The following is a 17,566-nucleotide window of genomic DNA, read 5'->3' on the forward strand; positions in this document are numbered from 1 at the left end:
TTACAAATTATTCGATGAGAAGATGATATAGGAGATTTAGGAGAAATGGATGTTACTGTCTTTGAAATGGGTCTCTAGGAACATCAAGCTGCACAGGTTTGTGACAGAACCCAGGTGTTTTGACTAGACATTTTGAATTCCTGAACTTTAGGGTATTAGGAGAAATGCATCTGGGCAAAGTCTGTTGCAGAACCCAGATGGTCTGAACGTTTGGTGGATCTGCAGAACCCAGAGAGTCTGAACTTCCGAAAGTTAGGAGAAAATGACGATACGTATTTTTGGGGGAATATGTGGTAGGTGATTTAGGAAAGCTGTACCTTCCTAGTACCTCAGCCAATGGGAAAACAAAGAGGGCTACAGGTGGTCGGGAGTTTAGGATAAAAGGAGGCTGCATCCTCCAAAACCTCAAAAGAGACCCTGTGGGGGATTGGCCTAGTGGACTCTCTCCCTTCATTAGAATAAAATTGCAGGGCTCCTTTGCCTCCTTTATGGACATTGGCTTTTCATAGTGTGGCTTTTATGCACATAGTTAAGAGTTTTTTCCTAATAGTTAACCTAAATTTCCCCTCTTTCCATTTGTACCCACTCCTCCTTGTGCTATCACTACAGTTCCTGACAAAGAATCCCTCTCCAGCTTTCCTGTAGGCTCACTTCAGATACTGAAAGGCTGCTATGAGGTCTCCACAGAACTTTCTCTTCTCCAGACTGAACAGCTCGACTGTCTTAGCCTGTCTTCATAGTGAGGATGCTCCTGCCCTCTTATCAACTTCATGGCCCTCCTCTGGACTTGCTCCATGTCCGTTTAGCGGTTACAGCTTCTAATGTTATTAAGGTGTCAGTATTTGCATGACAGTCCGTGTCCGACTGTGCCACTCTCTCAACTGCAGGATCTGGTTCTGAAGCTTTTCAGGTATCCCTGTTCTTAGAACATATATATCCTGGGGAGAAGCAGGATGACTAGCAGAAGCTTTTATCTATTTCAGTAATTTGGCTGAGTTTCTCTAATATTTTACTAGAGAAGAGTTCCCAAAGGCTGCACAGGAGATTTGCAATGTAGATATATGATTATGTACAATAATATTACAGTACTAGAAAAGTTTTTAACCAAGAGGGTAATTGGACAGTGGAATGGGCTACCCAGGGAAGTGCTTTCAGCACCAAGCCTGGCAGTTCAAGAAGTGTTTGGACCATGCTTTCAGGCAAATGGTGTGACTCTTAGGGCTATCACGTGCAGGTCTCAACTATGATCATTTTGCATTTTGCTATAAGTGATCCAAGGAGATAGAGGAAAGTTCTTCTTTTTCACCTTTCATGAGGAGAGAAGTCCATTACATGTCCTGAGTTCGATGCAATTTATCTTCTGTCGTGCATAGTACTTTGTGTGTTCAGTTATTTGAGGGAAAAAATTAACTACTGCTTCAGCTTTCCTGAGTTATTTAATGCATCCAAATCTAAAATATTCAGTTTCAGAATATGAATTACAAAATAACCCTCAGGGAGATCATAGTCTGTTAGCATGATTTTTTAGCACATTGTTCTAAATGTGAAAGTGTCCCTTTTGGAAGAGACATTTTACCAATAATTATACTAAGCTTTACTTGATACCAAGTTCAGAAGAGGCAACTTAATAAAGAGCAATAAAAATGTATATCCACTTCATGAAAATGTTGTAAGAATTCAACACTTGGAAGAGTGACCTTACTGAAGTTCTGTGGCTCAGCAGTTTTCATTTGCAGCAATCACATATGTAATATCCCCTGGTGTAAGAAGTGTTGTAGTTTCTTACCACACTACACATATATCTTTACAAAGTAGGAAAAATTTACATTAAACAAGATGTGGCTATATGCTAATACATCCACCATGTTTATTTTTTATGACTTTGTAAGAACGATCAGTGTCCAGCCATGTGAGGTTTTGGCATGAAAGAGTGGCTCATGGTGACTCGTTCTCCAAATCTTTCTAATAAATATTACTAATTTAGTGTCATCTACACAAATAATTTTATTAAATGAATGCAAATTGTTTCATTCAGTTCACATGGTAATTCTGTTCAATCCATTTTTGATGTAAACAATTTGTTCTAATAGTATCAAAATTGTCCCTCTAGGTACAAAACTAATTTACATTTGCATTCTTTATGCCAAGTAAAATGATGAAGAGTGATGAAAAAATCTAATTTTAAAACATTAATTATAAATCAAAGTGAGTGTCAAGACTGATAAAAAAACAAATGTTGAGTATCATGGTAATTAAAAAATCCCACTGAGTTGAAAACAGTTAAAAAACCCTTGTCACTTCAGAGCTTACAAGCACTCTGTAAGCACCTATTAACATTCACACATCACCAAATGCATTGGGAGCTGCCCAAGAGGGGAGCTCAGCTTCAGAGAGGTTAAGAGAGAAAAGGAAAGAACAAGGTGATTTACCCATTGTCACAGAAGTGAGTGTTCAAGTCAATATCAGATTTCAGAAGCTTCTGATTCCCTTTTTTCCATACTAAAACCAGTCGTTTTTTGGAGAGCAGGAGGAGGCAAAGGAGTAGAGGCTAGGTTTCCCATGCTTTCTGTTTTGAGGATCCCAGTTTTTACAATGACTGTCCTGAATGAAAGAATTCAGTTCCAACTTTTGCCTGGATGCCCTTCTAGCTTGTCTTCACACCTGCTATCAGCTCTTCTGTTTTCCAGCTGCACACTTTGAAGAATGGTTCCATGTGAAAAGCAAAGTTGGACATAAAATTTCACTGAACAGAAACTTTTTCCAGGTCTCACAATTGCCTTTAAGAGTGTAGAATTGTCACAAAGTCATGTTCACAGATGGGATCTTGCTACTCTTTTCCCCTTGGTACAGGTAATTAGAAAAAGGGTCAGACAGAAAAAGTCACACAGAGTTGGGCAGCCTGTGAGTGAGGCAGTGTGTGTCATGTCATGGAAGAGCAGAGTTTAGGAGGATACAATAAAAGCTGACAAGAAACCAGAAATTGTAAATGTTTTATATTTAACATTGGTAATAATTATTTCACAGTCTAAAATCAATTCAATTTAGAAAAATTAATGCCCTATGCATTGTTACCCACCTGATAGGTTTTACATTAATACTAGGGAGAAAATAATTCGAGTTCTTGCATCCAGGATAATTCTAGTAAGTCACTGCGGTCTACACAAATAAAAAAGGATATTGTAATACTATTCTATAGCTATCCTACATTCCAAAGTTTTCAAGAAAATTCATGCTTTGAAAGTCTTTGCACTTATATAATGAAATAACTTTGTACAGTGCATATAAAAAGATTATTCAGATTATCACTCCTGGGAAAAGTGAGTATATCATGCTATTGTACCTAAAAACTTGCATCATGTAAGTTACTTGATGTAACTTATATATAAAAAGGGGCATTTTTAAAAGTAATGTCCATATGTCATGACAATGTGTCAAGTTCCTTTAACTCCAGTTACAAATTTTCATTTGAGACTGCATAGAGTTCTTTAAGCTTCTCAAACTTTGACCCCCACGTTTGGAGGCAATCGTAATTTAGATCTTCATCTCCACTGATGGAATCTAATGAGCTAAGGCTCCCTGCTAGAGAGCATTGCCCTTCCAAGCAGTAAAAATGAATAGTGTCAGCTGGAAGACTCTTCAGATCATTGTCTGCATCCCGTATTATTTGAGAAACATATTCCTTGAAGTCTGGGGTGCTGGTAACAGCTGATATTGATTGCTTTTGATGTGCATGTTTTGGGAGTGAGTCTCTTTTAGGGCCAATTGGTGTCCTGGAGTGTGGAGCAGCTGCTTGCAAGGAGGAGCGGGGAATCTTATGGAGAGGTTTCTTCAGTTCATCTATATCATAAGCATTCTGGAAACAAAGAGAATGCAAATATCAGAGAGAAACAACTTAAAAGGAAACTGATTCAAAAAATGTTTTACAACACAAAGCAACAGAAGACTGAATTCTGTGAGTCTTCTACAAGCTGAAGAAGAGTGTGCCTAGTTCAGAGGACTAAGTTCAGATCGTACCAAATCTCTTTGTGTAATGATAGTTTTCAGCTAAATCAACAATGATGTGTCCAGAGCAGCTCCCTTGAAAGTGGGCACACATGACCAGCATCATTAAAGGTAGAAATGGGGCTGAAGTGAAAGCCTCCCACTAAAGAGGACTTCCGATTACAAAAAAAAAGAAGAAGGAGAAGAAAAAAGCCAATTTGATAATAAGTTAACTAAAAGGTCTGGGAAAGGAAAGTGAGGAGATGTTGGATTTGCAAAGCTGGACTGAAGCTGCATCATACCTGGTCACGTTCTCCACCTCCTTCTTCATTATAGTTGAAGACATTTTCTCTAACATCCTCCCAGCTTTCATGCTCTTCAGGAATGTGGTAAATTCCTCCTTTCCGAAACCCTGAACTTCCCCATTGACTCCACACTGTGTAGGAAACCAAGAGTGCTGGAAGAAATAAAGACACATATTTGTTATATGATGTATGACAAAATACGTGGCATGATAAACAAGTAGTTATATGGTTCATGAGATATTAAATCAACTCTTAATTTGACAACTAAATTTGCTGGTAAGAAATGAGTATTATTAAGATATAAACAACAAAAATTCATGAATGTAAAGAATAATCTATGTATATTACATCATAAACTTCATTAAAAGGGTATTTTACTTACCTAAAGGGATCCATTTAAATAGAAGGCATTTTGGCCAATCTCTGGCCTTTCACCAATCCTGAGTAAATAAGATACCCAAAGTAAGTAAACCACTGTTTTAATGAAGGTTACAAGTGTAATATAATCATGGAGTCTTTGCTATTATGAGATGTCTGTGCAGTTTATCAACATGAACACAGTTATATGGTGTTACTAATTTTTCAGCCAAAGTGCAGCTGAAAAAAGACACAAGACACACTGTGAACATTTCTCTATGCCCACATTTTTAATGAGGCTTGCCTTTTAAGACCATGAACTTTCTAGATCTCTTCCTTCCTAATATGTGAAGAGCATATGTAGCTGTAGGTCCTCCCTAATATAAACGTAAGGGCTCAGAGCAGGTGAGAGTTTCAAATGGATGTGGCTGCACACAGAGTTGCTCACAAAGATGGAAAGCTCTTAAGAAGGATTGAAAGTAAGTGACTCTGGAAAAGTCCTAACTTTGCTAGACGTGTCTTCAAAGCAAATAAAACGTAACTATGTGCTGATGTCTGTCTCTTAGCTTCCTCAAATAGTGATCTCCAGAAAAGGCAAAACACTGATCACAACACTCAAAGGTAAAGCAGACTTAATTCAGTGGAACAAGGTACAAGATTAAAAATAAGAAAAAAGGGTACATGATCTCCTACCTAGGAAGACAAGGAGGCACATGCTGATTGCCAGAATAGAGCCAGAGCTTAGTCCAACAGGTCTTCCAGCCTTCACCTGGCTAATTTCACACCATCTTCCCTTGTAACCTTCAGGGCACTGGCAGATAGTCTTGTCGTGGGATTGAGCCACACAAGTACCCCCATTCCTACAGGTCCAGTGTCCACAAGGGGATGAGGTACAGTGTCTGAGCCCTGTAAGGGTGTCAGTCACTTCTACTTTCCCAGCTGGGCACCTGAACAACCAAAGCAAATGATATCTTATAGGCAAGCAAAGCATCTGGAGCTGTATGTTGTTTTGTGCAGTTTGTTACTGTTTCTTTAAAGTTTAATTATTCTCAAGCAAACCACAAATCCACATTGAAAGTTTGAAATACATGGAAAGTCTAACTTAGTGAGCTAATAGACTTATGAAAATATGAACACATGTTCTGGTTTCCTAATACAGAAGATATGCACAAGAGCTTCACTCTTTCCTTAAAAGAGGGAGCCATCACTTTCTGACTAACCCTTTTTCTACATCCATGTTCTAATCAAAACCCCTAAAAGAAAATGGACAGCTGAGATCAATAGGCAAAGAGCTAGTGAGCACATGGTATAAGTTTAGCAATGTTCCCTTGGACCCTGGGGAGAAATATCATTGACCTCCTCAGAATGACTCGTCTTGTCTTTTAAGATTGATTTCTTCTTGCGTGTAATTGGAGAGGCCCTGGAGGTATAGTGTGAGGTCACAGACTTTCTTTCTGCAATCCAAAGAAGAAATTCTACTGAAAAAATGGCAGAGACTTAATACTGTTCTTTCAGAAGCAGTCTGAAGAATGGAGTGTCCCCAGGTACACTTAAAACCATCTCGCAGCCTCTTCTAGCAAAGAATCACCAGACTTCACAAGTGCCAAATTTTGTCTGAATTCCAACAATTCCAGCAACTCCTCCTCTCAGTCCTGCATGTATTTATGTTTGGGTTTTTTAAACAGAAATGCCTGTATTTTGATTTGCATATATTAATAAATATTTTGAAGTTTTTATTGAAATAGTGGATCTTCTCCAAGAAATTAACTATGTAGGATAACAGCTGTTGGGCTTGGGCTCTGGCCCTGGGAAGCCAATTCTAGAATCCAGTTTTGTGACAAACTAATTTTGAAAGTCTAATTGTTTCATACAAATTATGAATAATTTCAACTTCTTTACAGGAAATATATGTAAATAAGTATTGTATTTGCAATATGCAAATATATATATTTATTTTAAAAATATATTTTTATATACATATATGTATATACTGATGTGTATATACACACATACACTGTCTTTATACAATGTAAATGTGTATATACACTATATTCGTATTTTCATGCAGAGGACAGACGAAAGCTTTTGCAATCCACCTTTTATTAAAGGACATTTCATTTTCTCACTGGCCTCCTGGTGATCTTCTCAGCATGGAAAAAAAGGTGGAGTGATTAGGTTCCATATCAAACTTGCAGAAAAAGGCAAGTCTAGTCCATGATAGGAGATGAGATGGAAAGAAGGATTTGCCCTCAGAATGGCTCTCTCTGGCCAGGGAATTTCACTGTTAAAAGCAAGTTGCTTGGTCAAAGGTGGAAAGAAAGAGCTTCCCAGCCATCCCTGGATGAAAACAAAAGCTTCATGTACCGGCACTCGTATTTTCTCCAAAGGTCTACACAAAGGAAGGGGCTGTAACACGGCTGGCTGCTGCAGGCACTGGAATGGCACCCCATGGTGACCCCTTGCCGCCTCAAAATTAATCCGAACTCTGTGCTTCTGCCCTCCACGAGGAGTGGCTGACCATCCAGCTGGACATCACGCATACAGCCTGCAACAAAGCAGAGGAGCATCACAGGAGTACATTCAGTTAGCTACTTCCCCACCCCAAGCCTTGCCCCCAGCACATAAGCAGGAGAACTTAGAGCATTGAAGAAAACTTAAAAAATTGTTTAAAAATATCCTTATACTCCTCGGGTTTATTTTAGGAGAGCTACAGAACATGTGTCTATTGTGCTGTTGCATCCCGTGGTCCGCATTACGCTCTGGTCAATCTACAGATTGACAATACTTCTCCAGGAGAGCTGCACTGTACCAATACCACTGTTCAGCAGAATTGTGCTATGAATCAGAACAGCTCCACTAAATTAATTTAGATTTAAGATATAATCTTAAAAGTGGGGCTGTTCTAAAAGCAACAGAATGAAAAAGCTGTCTTGTTGAAAGACAATCTCAAAGTCTCAGCACTCAACCCCAGGAAATGGAGAGAGCACCACAAATTGCCTTGTAATTCTTTCTCCTCCTGCCAAGAGTTGTTTTGCCTGTTCCTTAAATCCTTCCAAGGCAAAAACAGTAGTGAAGATCACACGATGAGTACACTGCTTGAGGTATGAGAAACCCTGACCTAGTAGAAGTGCCCCTACCCCTGACAGAAGGTTTGGAATGAGATTATCATTAAGACCTCTTCCAACCCATTCTATGATTCTGTGAAACAAAAAATTGAAGTGCTATTTGTTATTATTTACAGGAAATCTCACATCTTCACTAGAACCAGACACGATAGAACATAGGGTTGAACAATGAATTCCCCAGTAGAGGAAGGGCATAGTAATCCATATGGGAATTGTTACCTGGGTTTTAGACTATCCAATACACTCAAAGATGCCACTTTCAAGATTTAACTCCCCCCTTTTAGGAATCCATCATATCACTTACCTTGGAAATCACTCTCTGAATGACTGGGAAGGCGGTTTCCTAGCACGATGCTTGCCCAATCCATTTCAAACCATCTATTCACACCCAAGACAGAGGTGATTTCTTGATTACCTCCACCACTGTTAACACGCAGGGTAAATTCATTGTTGTAGCGCTCCATGGTCAGAAGAACCCACTGGCCATTGTTTATACGTAATGTTCTCATTCTCAAAGAGTGATTTTTGTCCCCCAAACTGAAGTTAACACTAAAGAAACCCTCAACCACCTAGAAGAAGATGACAAAGACCTTTAATAACAGAAATGCACTTCTAAATGTTATTCACAGTCCTGCCTCAAGAAACGGATATGAGTTTTTAAAATGGAAATAGCACTCTTATTTTTAAGTGTTTTATTCCGAGAGAAAATTACCACAAGAAAACAGCAGGTGCAGGAATTATCAACTGTTTTTTTTACAGGCTACTCTTCTAACTCACATGAACTCTTTAATCAGTCTTCTCCCTATTGATATCTACCTCTAAGTCTTCCCACCAGACCCTCCTGTTTCAATTAGAATAATTAGCCTCTCTCTGGCTGGTATAGTCCAGACAGCTTTTTTCAACAGCAACAAAAATGTAGAGGCAATTTTTACAGACAGGGAGAGAGAGAGAAGCCAAAGGAAAAAGCAGGGGAAAATGTCTGATTGTTCAGGACAAGCAGAACAATCTTCTTCATTCACATGCATCACATGGACATTTTACAGGCAGTGCAAACTAGAATTTATGCTATGAAAGAGTAATACTGAGAAGGACAACACAAATGAGAGTAGTTACCCTCATATGGAAAATTCTTGCTCTTTATTACATTACAGAACAAGTGTCTTTAATCAGAAACTGCATGTTTTTCTCTCGCTGTGGTACTCCATGACAAATTGAGAGCACACAAACAGAACAGCTCTGCTCACCTCCAGTCGGATGTATCCATTCCCATCTGCAGAGGCCAAGCTGAGAAGGGTGCTGTGGGAGAGCCGGGTGCGCACCAGCAGCTGGATCCGTGTGCTTCGAGTGCTGAGGATGCTCCTTGGCTCATAATGGATCCAGCTATCCCTTCCGAAAGCCCATTCTGGAAGAACTGAGCACAGCACACAAAATCAAAGTGAAAACTTCAGAAATGGCTGGTCCCTCAGATTTCTGCTCTTTGAGAATTACTAGCTCTGAATGTCAGAGTTTTAGATCTTAAGGAATTTTGGCAATACAATGAAGCATTGTGGAAAGCAACTTCTGTCCCACTTCAAAGGGAATTAAGAGAAAACCAACAAATCAAGGATTCAGAATTTAGGCAGGAGAGGGACAATTAGATACTATCTCTTGCAATCTGCCTGTTACAAACTATATGTTCTACCTAATCACTTCTACACTATGCCCAAATCACTTTGTTTTTTTTTTTTTAATCGGAAGCATATTTTCCAGTAAAGTAGCTCATGTTGATCTGAAAAATAGAAAAACCAAACCCCCAAAAAAACCAACCAAAGAGGAGAATCAAATGTTTCCTTCAGTAGTTTAGTCCTGTGATTAAAACCCCCGCTCTTAGAAAATATGCACTTTTCTTTCCATTTCAGTTGGCACAAGAGAAAGCCTCAGGGAAAGCACAGGATTTTTTTAACTACAAAGGGAGATTAACTTAGAGTTTACTATTTTAACTAGGGAAAATGCACTATAATTATTTGTTTCCCGATCCCTCTGAGGAACCCAGGGTCCAGCAGAGAGTTTGATGAAGTTGCACTGCACACTTCTGCGGAAATCAAACACCACTAAACTACCCAGGCCCTGATGCTCTTGGCAGAGAAGGCACCTATTTCAGTCTCATTAGCTGACATCAATTCTAGATCTGTTTTGGACCAAGCTTAGTTGAAAAAAAGAAACTTCTTTTCACCAAATAAGAGATAGTTCAAGTTAGCTAATAGACAGGACAGACACTGGGTTACCAGCAGCTCATCAGACATAAGCGTTATGCAAGTAGAAATCCAAAGAGTACCCAGCTCATCCTGGGGCATTTAGTTTGGTTCCCAGGACATGAAATATCAAATGATCAAGAGACAACTTCTGTACTCTCTTTTCCTTTCACTGTTTGTCTTCTCTCTTTCCTTCCTTAAAGCATATTTTCTTTTCTCCTCTAGGTTTCCCCCCCATCCCCCCCATTATTTTTCTTAACCCAGTTCTTTCTTGTTCACTGTCTCTGCAGGTTCTAGCTGATGAGCAGGCATGGGTTTTCCTCAGATGCTCCAGAGACTCCTGTCCTCAGCTGTCTGCTCCTTGCTGTGAGCAGGTCACAGTCATTCATAAAGCACCAGCTGCACACCAGCATTTTGCAGCCCAATAAGAAGCTGGTGTGAATCAAAGTTTTTCTGTTACATGGGGATATGACTTGCAGATTTTGAACAATTACTTTCTGAGCCCTTGGTTTGTCGCACAGTAATGAGGGGTAGAACCAACACAGCAGCTGGGCTTCTGAAGCAGCATTTAAAAAAAATTCAAAACCGAGTAGGGTTTGAATCCAGGCAGATGTTTATAAACCAGTATATCTGTCTGTAATACAAAAAGCTTAACTATATTAACCAATTTTTTGGTAATTTTAAGCACCTTAAACAGTGAATGTTCCAGGCCTAGACCATAACAGTTACAATTCCAGTCTTCCCCCTCATTGGACAGACAGGGCTTCCACTGGGCAATTTACTGTCACACTTTTGTAAGTCCTGTATGGCAGATGGAGAAAGAAGAGAGGGTCTGGCTGCCTGCATAGGGTATTATTGTTCTGTATACAAGGAAAATTGGGTTCATTGAGCTGAAAGGATATGTGTAATGCACTATTGTCCTATTCATTAATTCCAACATATTGACCCAACACTAGCTTGAAAGCACTCCTTTCCAGCTGCTCAGTGCTGCTCATGCTCACCTGTAGCTCACTCAAACTACAGGACTGAGGGGGACAGTTCTCTGCTACAGGACTGAGTGGGACAGTTCTCTGCTACAGGACTGAGGGGGACAATTCTCTGCTACAGGACTGAGGGGGATAATTCTCTGCTACAGGACTGAGGGGGATAATTCTGTGCTACAGGACTGAGGGGGATAATTCTCTTCCAACAGAAGCCCCCAGAGTTAAGAGCCACTGGTGCTCTTTACAGACTGTTATGTTCAACCGTGTTGTTTGTACCTTGTACCTAGAGGCAGGTAAAGTCCCAATAAACATCTGTCACACACTTCTGATTCCTGCTTGGTTGATGAAGGTTTTAAGATAGAGGGGACAAAAGCAGCTTCAAGTGTATATACCCTGTATATACCCCGAACATGGATGTGGGCTACTAGGAGTTAAATAATTTATTTCCAAAACTTTTGAATTTTGTTAAAATTTTTCACTTTCTTACAACATCTCTGAGGTTTTCATTATCCACCACTGGAAGCTTTTGTTCTCTGATACATATTTCATGCTGACTTTGTACAGAATAACACATTTGTTGCAGGCAGCCTGATATTATACCCCTACATACACCCACTGCTGTGGTCTAGGGGCATTGGTCAACTTGCAATTCATTCTAATGACAGATGTAAATGCAATTACCACCATTTTAAAATGGGAAATGGGGTCTGAAGATAACAAGAGGGTTATGCCCACAGGCTTCACATGTTCATTAAACTTCATTTTGTGATCAGCCTGAGCAGAGGTAAAAGGCACAATGCAGAATATTTCCCCTTTCACCACTGAGAAATAAGTTGGTGATAAAAACAACAAAACAAGCTGTCTGACCATTTCCCTACCCTGCAAAATAAAGCAGCTCTAAACATAACCCTCATCTGCGACATTACCTTTATTTAACAAGAGTTAGCAGGATCTTTACATCTCTGAAGATCTAAATCATTCCCAGAATACAGCATGGTCATGGTGTTATTATTCTGTTCCGTTTGAAGTCATGGCAGTATGACTTTGAACACTGGAACAGAGTGTCTGATGCTGTTCCCACAGATCCTCACCACAAATTTCTCCCTAGAACTTGCAGTACCTTTTTCACATGCTAATCCAGCATATCCTGGGGAACAGTCACAGCGAAAGAAATCCCAGCCACCAACACACTTGCCATGGGTGCCACAGGAGGCCATCCCACCACTCTGGCACATCTCATCCATAAGGACACAGCCAGGAGCACTGTTCAGGGACTCTGCAGGGTGCTCTAAATCATAGACCTGGAAAAGGTCAAAGAAAACCATCACAGCAGGTGCTTACAATTATCAGCAGTAAACCAAAACTGATCTTTGTGGCCCTACCTTACTGTCAACGATGACATTGCGTATGCAGCCCACGAACCCTCTGAAGTGCCTTTGTGAGTCGCGGTAAGGCAAGGTCTTCTTAACTCCACCCAGCTGCAGGGGCTGATGGCCACTGAAGAGCTTACCCATGCTGAAGAGGAGGGAGGCAAAGAAAGAATTAGTGCCATGCAAAATACAGCAGCTTGGCTGATTTCACCACCCCACCCCCCGCCTTTTTCTGTAGCTCTTTTGAGTAGTTGTGTTTTAATTTTCTGTTTGTTTTTGTGTTTTTGTGGTTTTTTTTTGTTGTGGTTTTTTTTTTTTTGTTTGTTTGTTGTTTTTTTTTTACCTTTGAGATCCCACAATCTCTCCAGAGGCTTCACAGGCAGACAGATCCATTTGGGAAATCTTCTTAGTGACACTGCCATTGTCTCTAACTGAGACATTCATGCAGTTGTCAAGAATCAGCTTCACCTCCTAGAAAAAGGCATCATTTAAAACAATTATATCCAGAGATGTGCATATATTTTAATTACCTATTTTCTTTCACTTAGCAGAAGATAGAATAGTAACTAGTAATTACAGTGCAGGAAACTTTGTTAAAATAATAAAATACTCCACATACTAATCTGGAAAGTTATCGCACAGGGCATGTAACTAAAGACCACACAAAAGAAAGATCTGACTCTGCCATGACCATGCCAAGTCATGGGCATAGTAGAGGGAGCATAAGACATTCTTGGAGTTTTCTGCAAGATCACAACACAGAGAGGTAACCTAGCATAGCAGAAGGTCTGTCAGGCTGTATCCCATATCCTGACCTGCCCTTCAGCTTGTTTTACGTAGGAGAGAAGGGGGAGCCTAGCAGATGCCTTCTGCAGTGTTATATTGGCAAGATAGTCCCTGTACACAAAAGTACATCTACTTCCTTTGTGCTACACATCTCAGGTTTCTTGCTGGGGCAGGGCTTCTCACTCAGATAAAGTACGAATATTTCACTCAATCACATCAGGAAGCATTTATCCCATGGATTATCACAACCCTGTTGTCTAAGCAGCAGGCAGGATAACTAAAGAAAGGAAATAGCATGGCCAATTTCATAACTGGATCAGACTTCTCCAGGCCTTTTCTGCCTCATTACTTCAAGACTAAGGGGATGTCTGAACTGACAAACTTCTACCCCTGCCATTTCAGAGATGATAGAAAATTGATGGATTGAGTTCTACAGAAGGGAGGAAGGATTTCGAAGGAATAACTAGGTACATGAATTAATGCTTACACAGGGCTGCCTGTGCCATATTTACACTTGCCTTTCCATCATTTATAATTTTAATATTGTGCCAGCGGCGATCTGCAACATTAACTTTTTGTGACAGCTGCAGGAAAAGCTCACCAGAGCTGTGGCTCACAGTCAGCGACGGGACACCACCAGAGAGTTCTGCAAAGGAAAGACTCTTATTGGATATGCAGTAACCATGTTCCCATTCAAATGAATTTGAAGTGGCTGTTGCAGTTAGATCTTAGTTGGAGAAGATCTTTAGACAGCTTGAAAAAAGTCCAGCTTCTAACAGTGACACAAAGATATGAATTAGGCATACTGGCAAACTATTGTGCATTCTCTTTATTCTCCAAAAGTAACTTTCTGAGCCTTTTTAAAAATAAAAACCCCAAACGTATGAACTAAGTAGACTCTCACTTTCACATAAACACAAATACTTTATAAGGTGCTAACCTAAAGCAAGGAAGTTTTCCTGTTCTCCAGGCTGCCCTCGTGCTGCTGGTCCATGGTACAACAGAAGGCCATCAACAACTTCAGTGATAAACTCTAAGGAGATGCGGCTCTCAAAGCAAGGCTGAAGAGGAGGGAACCAGGCATAACCGTGGCCTCTGAAGCTGTGTTTTGTCTGCTGACAGTCTGGTCCATGATAATTTGCAGCACATTTGCATCTATTTAATAAAAAATAAAAGCAAATATCCACCATGCAAACAGAAAATGCAAAGGTCTCTTCTGACAACAGGACTCTCCTCTTTAAACACAGAACTCCATGTTCCCTAGGCCATAGTATAGGTAAAGCACTAGCAAAACTTCAAAAAATGTTTTGACTTGTTTGTACAATCACAATATATATTTAGTCTAAATTATAATATGTCTATGCAAGGATATTCTTTGAGTAAATGATGCGCCTGTTGTAATATATAAAGGCCATGAAAATCTCTTATGTCTTCAGCATAAAAAAAGAAAAACATGGTTTTCACTAGGCTTAGTTACCAGCTTGTCTGAAGGCTTTGTAATGCTGACAGGAAAAGCAAAGGTATCGCAGTATCATAGAATGCCTGGTTGAAAGGGCCTCAAGTATAATTTGGTCCAACTTTTCTTGGCAAAAGAATGATCTAGACAAGATGGCCTAGCATCCTGGTAGTGTCCATTGTTGGGTAAACCACCACCTCCCTGGGAGATTAATACAATGGTTGATTATTCTCATTGGGAAAAAAATTCTGCTTGTATCCAATCAGAGTATCCGCAGGAAGGGTATATCACCCAGAAGAAGTGCGGTGTGGCAGTCACAGACCTTGACCTCTTCACTCTTACTGCCAAGATACTTGCTAGTTTATTTCTTTTACACTATCAAACAAGAGACCCAGAATACTTTCCAAGTTCTTTCTCTGTAGAAAAAAAGTAGCCACAGTATGACAGTAGCAGAACCTGTAAGTGGGAAACCAAAGGAACTACAGAAATGGGCAGAGGGACAGGAAGGGAGATCAGTTGGGCTCATATTTCTCAGTTTCTGTTTCCCATAGATTGCTTGTACCTTTGAGAGCAGAATGTAGGATGCAGGGAAAGATGACACACAAAACTACTGAAAATGGAGCAAAAGCAAAGAAACCTCAGAGCTGAACAAATGATAGGTGACAGAGCCTACCTAGAGTTTCTGGGCAGCAAAATTTCCCTGTCTGATTATATCTGAGTAGCAATAAGAACTTTAGCATGACAAGAGCTGCTGCAGCTTCAGTCTGAGTCCTGTCACCCCTACCAAGGGTGCTATGAAGACACTTGTCAGTGTTTCTGCTTTCCTATAGTTGGGATGATTGCTTTTAAGCAAACATGCTGGAAGCCACATTCTGGAATGGGATCAGGCTAATTCTGAGCTAGTACAGTCCTATCATTTTTTAAAATCTGTATACTATCTTATCTATGAGATCTCATTTTTGGAGAAACAAATAAGGCAAGAAATGTGGGGAAGAGGTTATTAAGTGATGTAAGAGATGTGATTAAAACATTTAACAGCATTAAAATGTTTAAGGCAGGCTGCACAAACTAGAATACTTTGCAGTGTGGCATTAATGGAACTGGTGCAGCCTGGAATGTTCCCAAGGTTTTCCTGGAGACCATGTTGAACATAAAACATATGTACCTGAGAATAGAGGTTCTTTTGCAAGACCTGTGTGTGAAATATAACAAAACTTAGATTTGCCACAGTGGGAAGACATGCAGCGATGGTTCCTGAAGCTTTGACTCATCCTCCTTACAGCCTGAATTACATGCATTGTGTTTGCACACCTTATGAAGCTTTACCAACCTGTAGCCCAAATCAGTATCCACACATGTGCCACCATTGAGACAAGGGTTTGTCTGGTATGAGGAGCAGGAAAGATGAGGATTCTCCCGAGCAGCACAGCCACACACAGCATGACTCAGGACTGTCACAGACACCAGTGAAACACTTCCAGCTGTGGTAATGGTTGGTACATGGTTCTGTTCATGCTTACTGATGCATCCACCGCTGTGAGTGCAGTCTGCAGTCACGCATTCATCAATGCCAGTCTGGGTGATATTTATGTCCAGAATGCTTTCCAGCTGAAGAAGAAGAATTGCATTCATTTGACTTTTCCACTAAGTTCACCAGTGACAGCAATGAAATCCCAAGTCTTATTTATTTTCAAAACTGGTTGCTGTGCCAATTCCTTCCAATGTCTGCCTCACCCTGTACAGCCAAAGGCAGCTCAGTCTGGCATCTGTTAAGTCCAAAGCCTTGGTGTAAGTCAATTACAGCATGAATAAGCATTTTGAGGGCAAAAATACTGTCAATATTCATTAGAGACTGAGTGGATTTTTTTTTTTTTATCACTAATGGTTCTGATGCATTATTTATATGGCATCTGAACTATATTTTTATCTGAACTTCTGACTTAAAGATACTGGGAATTGGTACTGGATAGTGAAGAAATATCTTTTCTGGCAAGAATGAGTTGGTACAGCTCTGCACCAACACATTTCCAACAGTGCAAATAATTCAACTCCTGTCAATGTTTTTTTTTTTTTTTGGGTTTTTTTTTTTTTTTTTTTTTTTTTTTTTTTTTTTTTTGCTAGAGGGAAAGGAACTTTACTAAATTTTAAACACATATTTCCAGCCTGGTTTTGTACTGGAGAGTGGCTCTTTTGCTCTTTTAAGTCTAGAAACTTGAAACGTTTTATTTTCGGGAGTTTCAACTAGAGAACTAAAAATTGAAACATTAAGGCATCATGCAGAAAGGCAACAGCCAAACACATTCTTTATACAGTGTTTTACAGTCTTTTCAATAGGAAAAACATGTTTACAGTACTAAAAGTGTATTGTGTTTAGGTGACTTAATATGTATTTAGAGTCTGGCTTTCAGAACATTAGAATTTGAAACTTTTAGTATAAGTGCAAAAGGATTGCTTGATTTTACTGATTAAAACTATCTATTTAAATCTATCACACATTATTCCCTCAGTCATTCTTATTGTTCACGTTCACTAGGCAATGGACATCACCTGAATAGACACAATGGGAGGATGCTGTGGTTTCATACACAGGATGGATACTTACCCAGGCTCTGGAAGCTGCTACATTGCCATTAAGTTTTTCTGCTTTATAATAAGGTGGACCATAAACTGCAAACCAAACATCAACCCCTCGGATTGGACTCGGGCTATTCAGTACACTGAAAATGTGAACATTTTCCAGTTGAACTGAGATAATTTCTGAAAGCAGCTTCTTCATCTGATAGTATTTACTTTGTTTTTCAGGGGACTGGGATATGAACTCCTCTGGTGTGATACCTGTAACAGCAGTTGAAAATTTGACACACGTTTCTTGCAACTGTTGTAGCAATAAAAGAGAGGAGCATCACAGAATAAATCATAAGGTTGCAGAAAATGGACTCAACTGCAAATTCAGGAGTATTTTAATTTTTAGG

General features: G+C 39.8%; 1 protein-coding gene across 2 annotated transcripts in view; it reads right to left on the reverse strand.

The window, feature by feature from the left end:
* Window positions 1-2,526: 2,526 nt before the first annotated feature.
* Window positions 2,527-17,566, reverse strand: part of LOC137470877 (neural-cadherin-like) — a 55,319-nt gene continuing 40,279 nt past the window's right edge. Inside the window, exons 21-33 of one of the 2 annotated variants that reach the window (XM_068184667.1) lie at window positions 17,197-17,429; window positions 15,925-16,202; window positions 14,079-14,293; window positions 13,657-13,784; window positions 12,696-12,823; window positions 12,365-12,497; window positions 12,103-12,283; window positions 9,013-9,179; window positions 8,073-8,337; window positions 7,008-7,188; window positions 5,337-5,590; window positions 4,284-4,438; window positions 2,527-3,853 (exon numbers count right to left, since the gene is read on the reverse strand). In XM_068184667.1, the coding sequence (XP_068040768.1) occupies window positions 3,452-3,853; window positions 4,284-4,438; window positions 5,337-5,590; window positions 7,008-7,188; window positions 8,073-8,337; window positions 9,013-9,179; window positions 12,103-12,283; window positions 12,365-12,497; window positions 12,696-12,823; window positions 13,657-13,784; window positions 14,079-14,293; window positions 15,925-16,202; window positions 17,197-17,429 (2,720 nt within the window). In that variant the 3' untranslated portion in view covers window positions 2,527-3,451. Of the gene's footprint in view, window positions 3,854-4,283; window positions 4,439-5,336; window positions 5,591-7,007; window positions 7,189-8,072; window positions 8,338-9,012; window positions 9,180-12,102; window positions 12,284-12,364; window positions 12,498-12,695; window positions 12,824-13,656; window positions 13,785-14,078; window positions 14,294-15,924; window positions 16,203-17,196; window positions 17,430-17,566 lie in introns of those variants that run through there. The other variant, XR_010997284.1, reaches the window with a different exon arrangement.

This window comes from Anomalospiza imberbis, chromosome 1 (genome assembly GCF_031753505.1).
Source record: "Anomalospiza imberbis isolate Cuckoo-Finch-1a 21T00152 chromosome 1, ASM3175350v1, whole genome shotgun sequence".
In the NCBI taxonomy this organism is placed as follows: Eukaryota; Metazoa; Chordata; class Aves; order Passeriformes; family Viduidae; genus Anomalospiza; species Anomalospiza imberbis.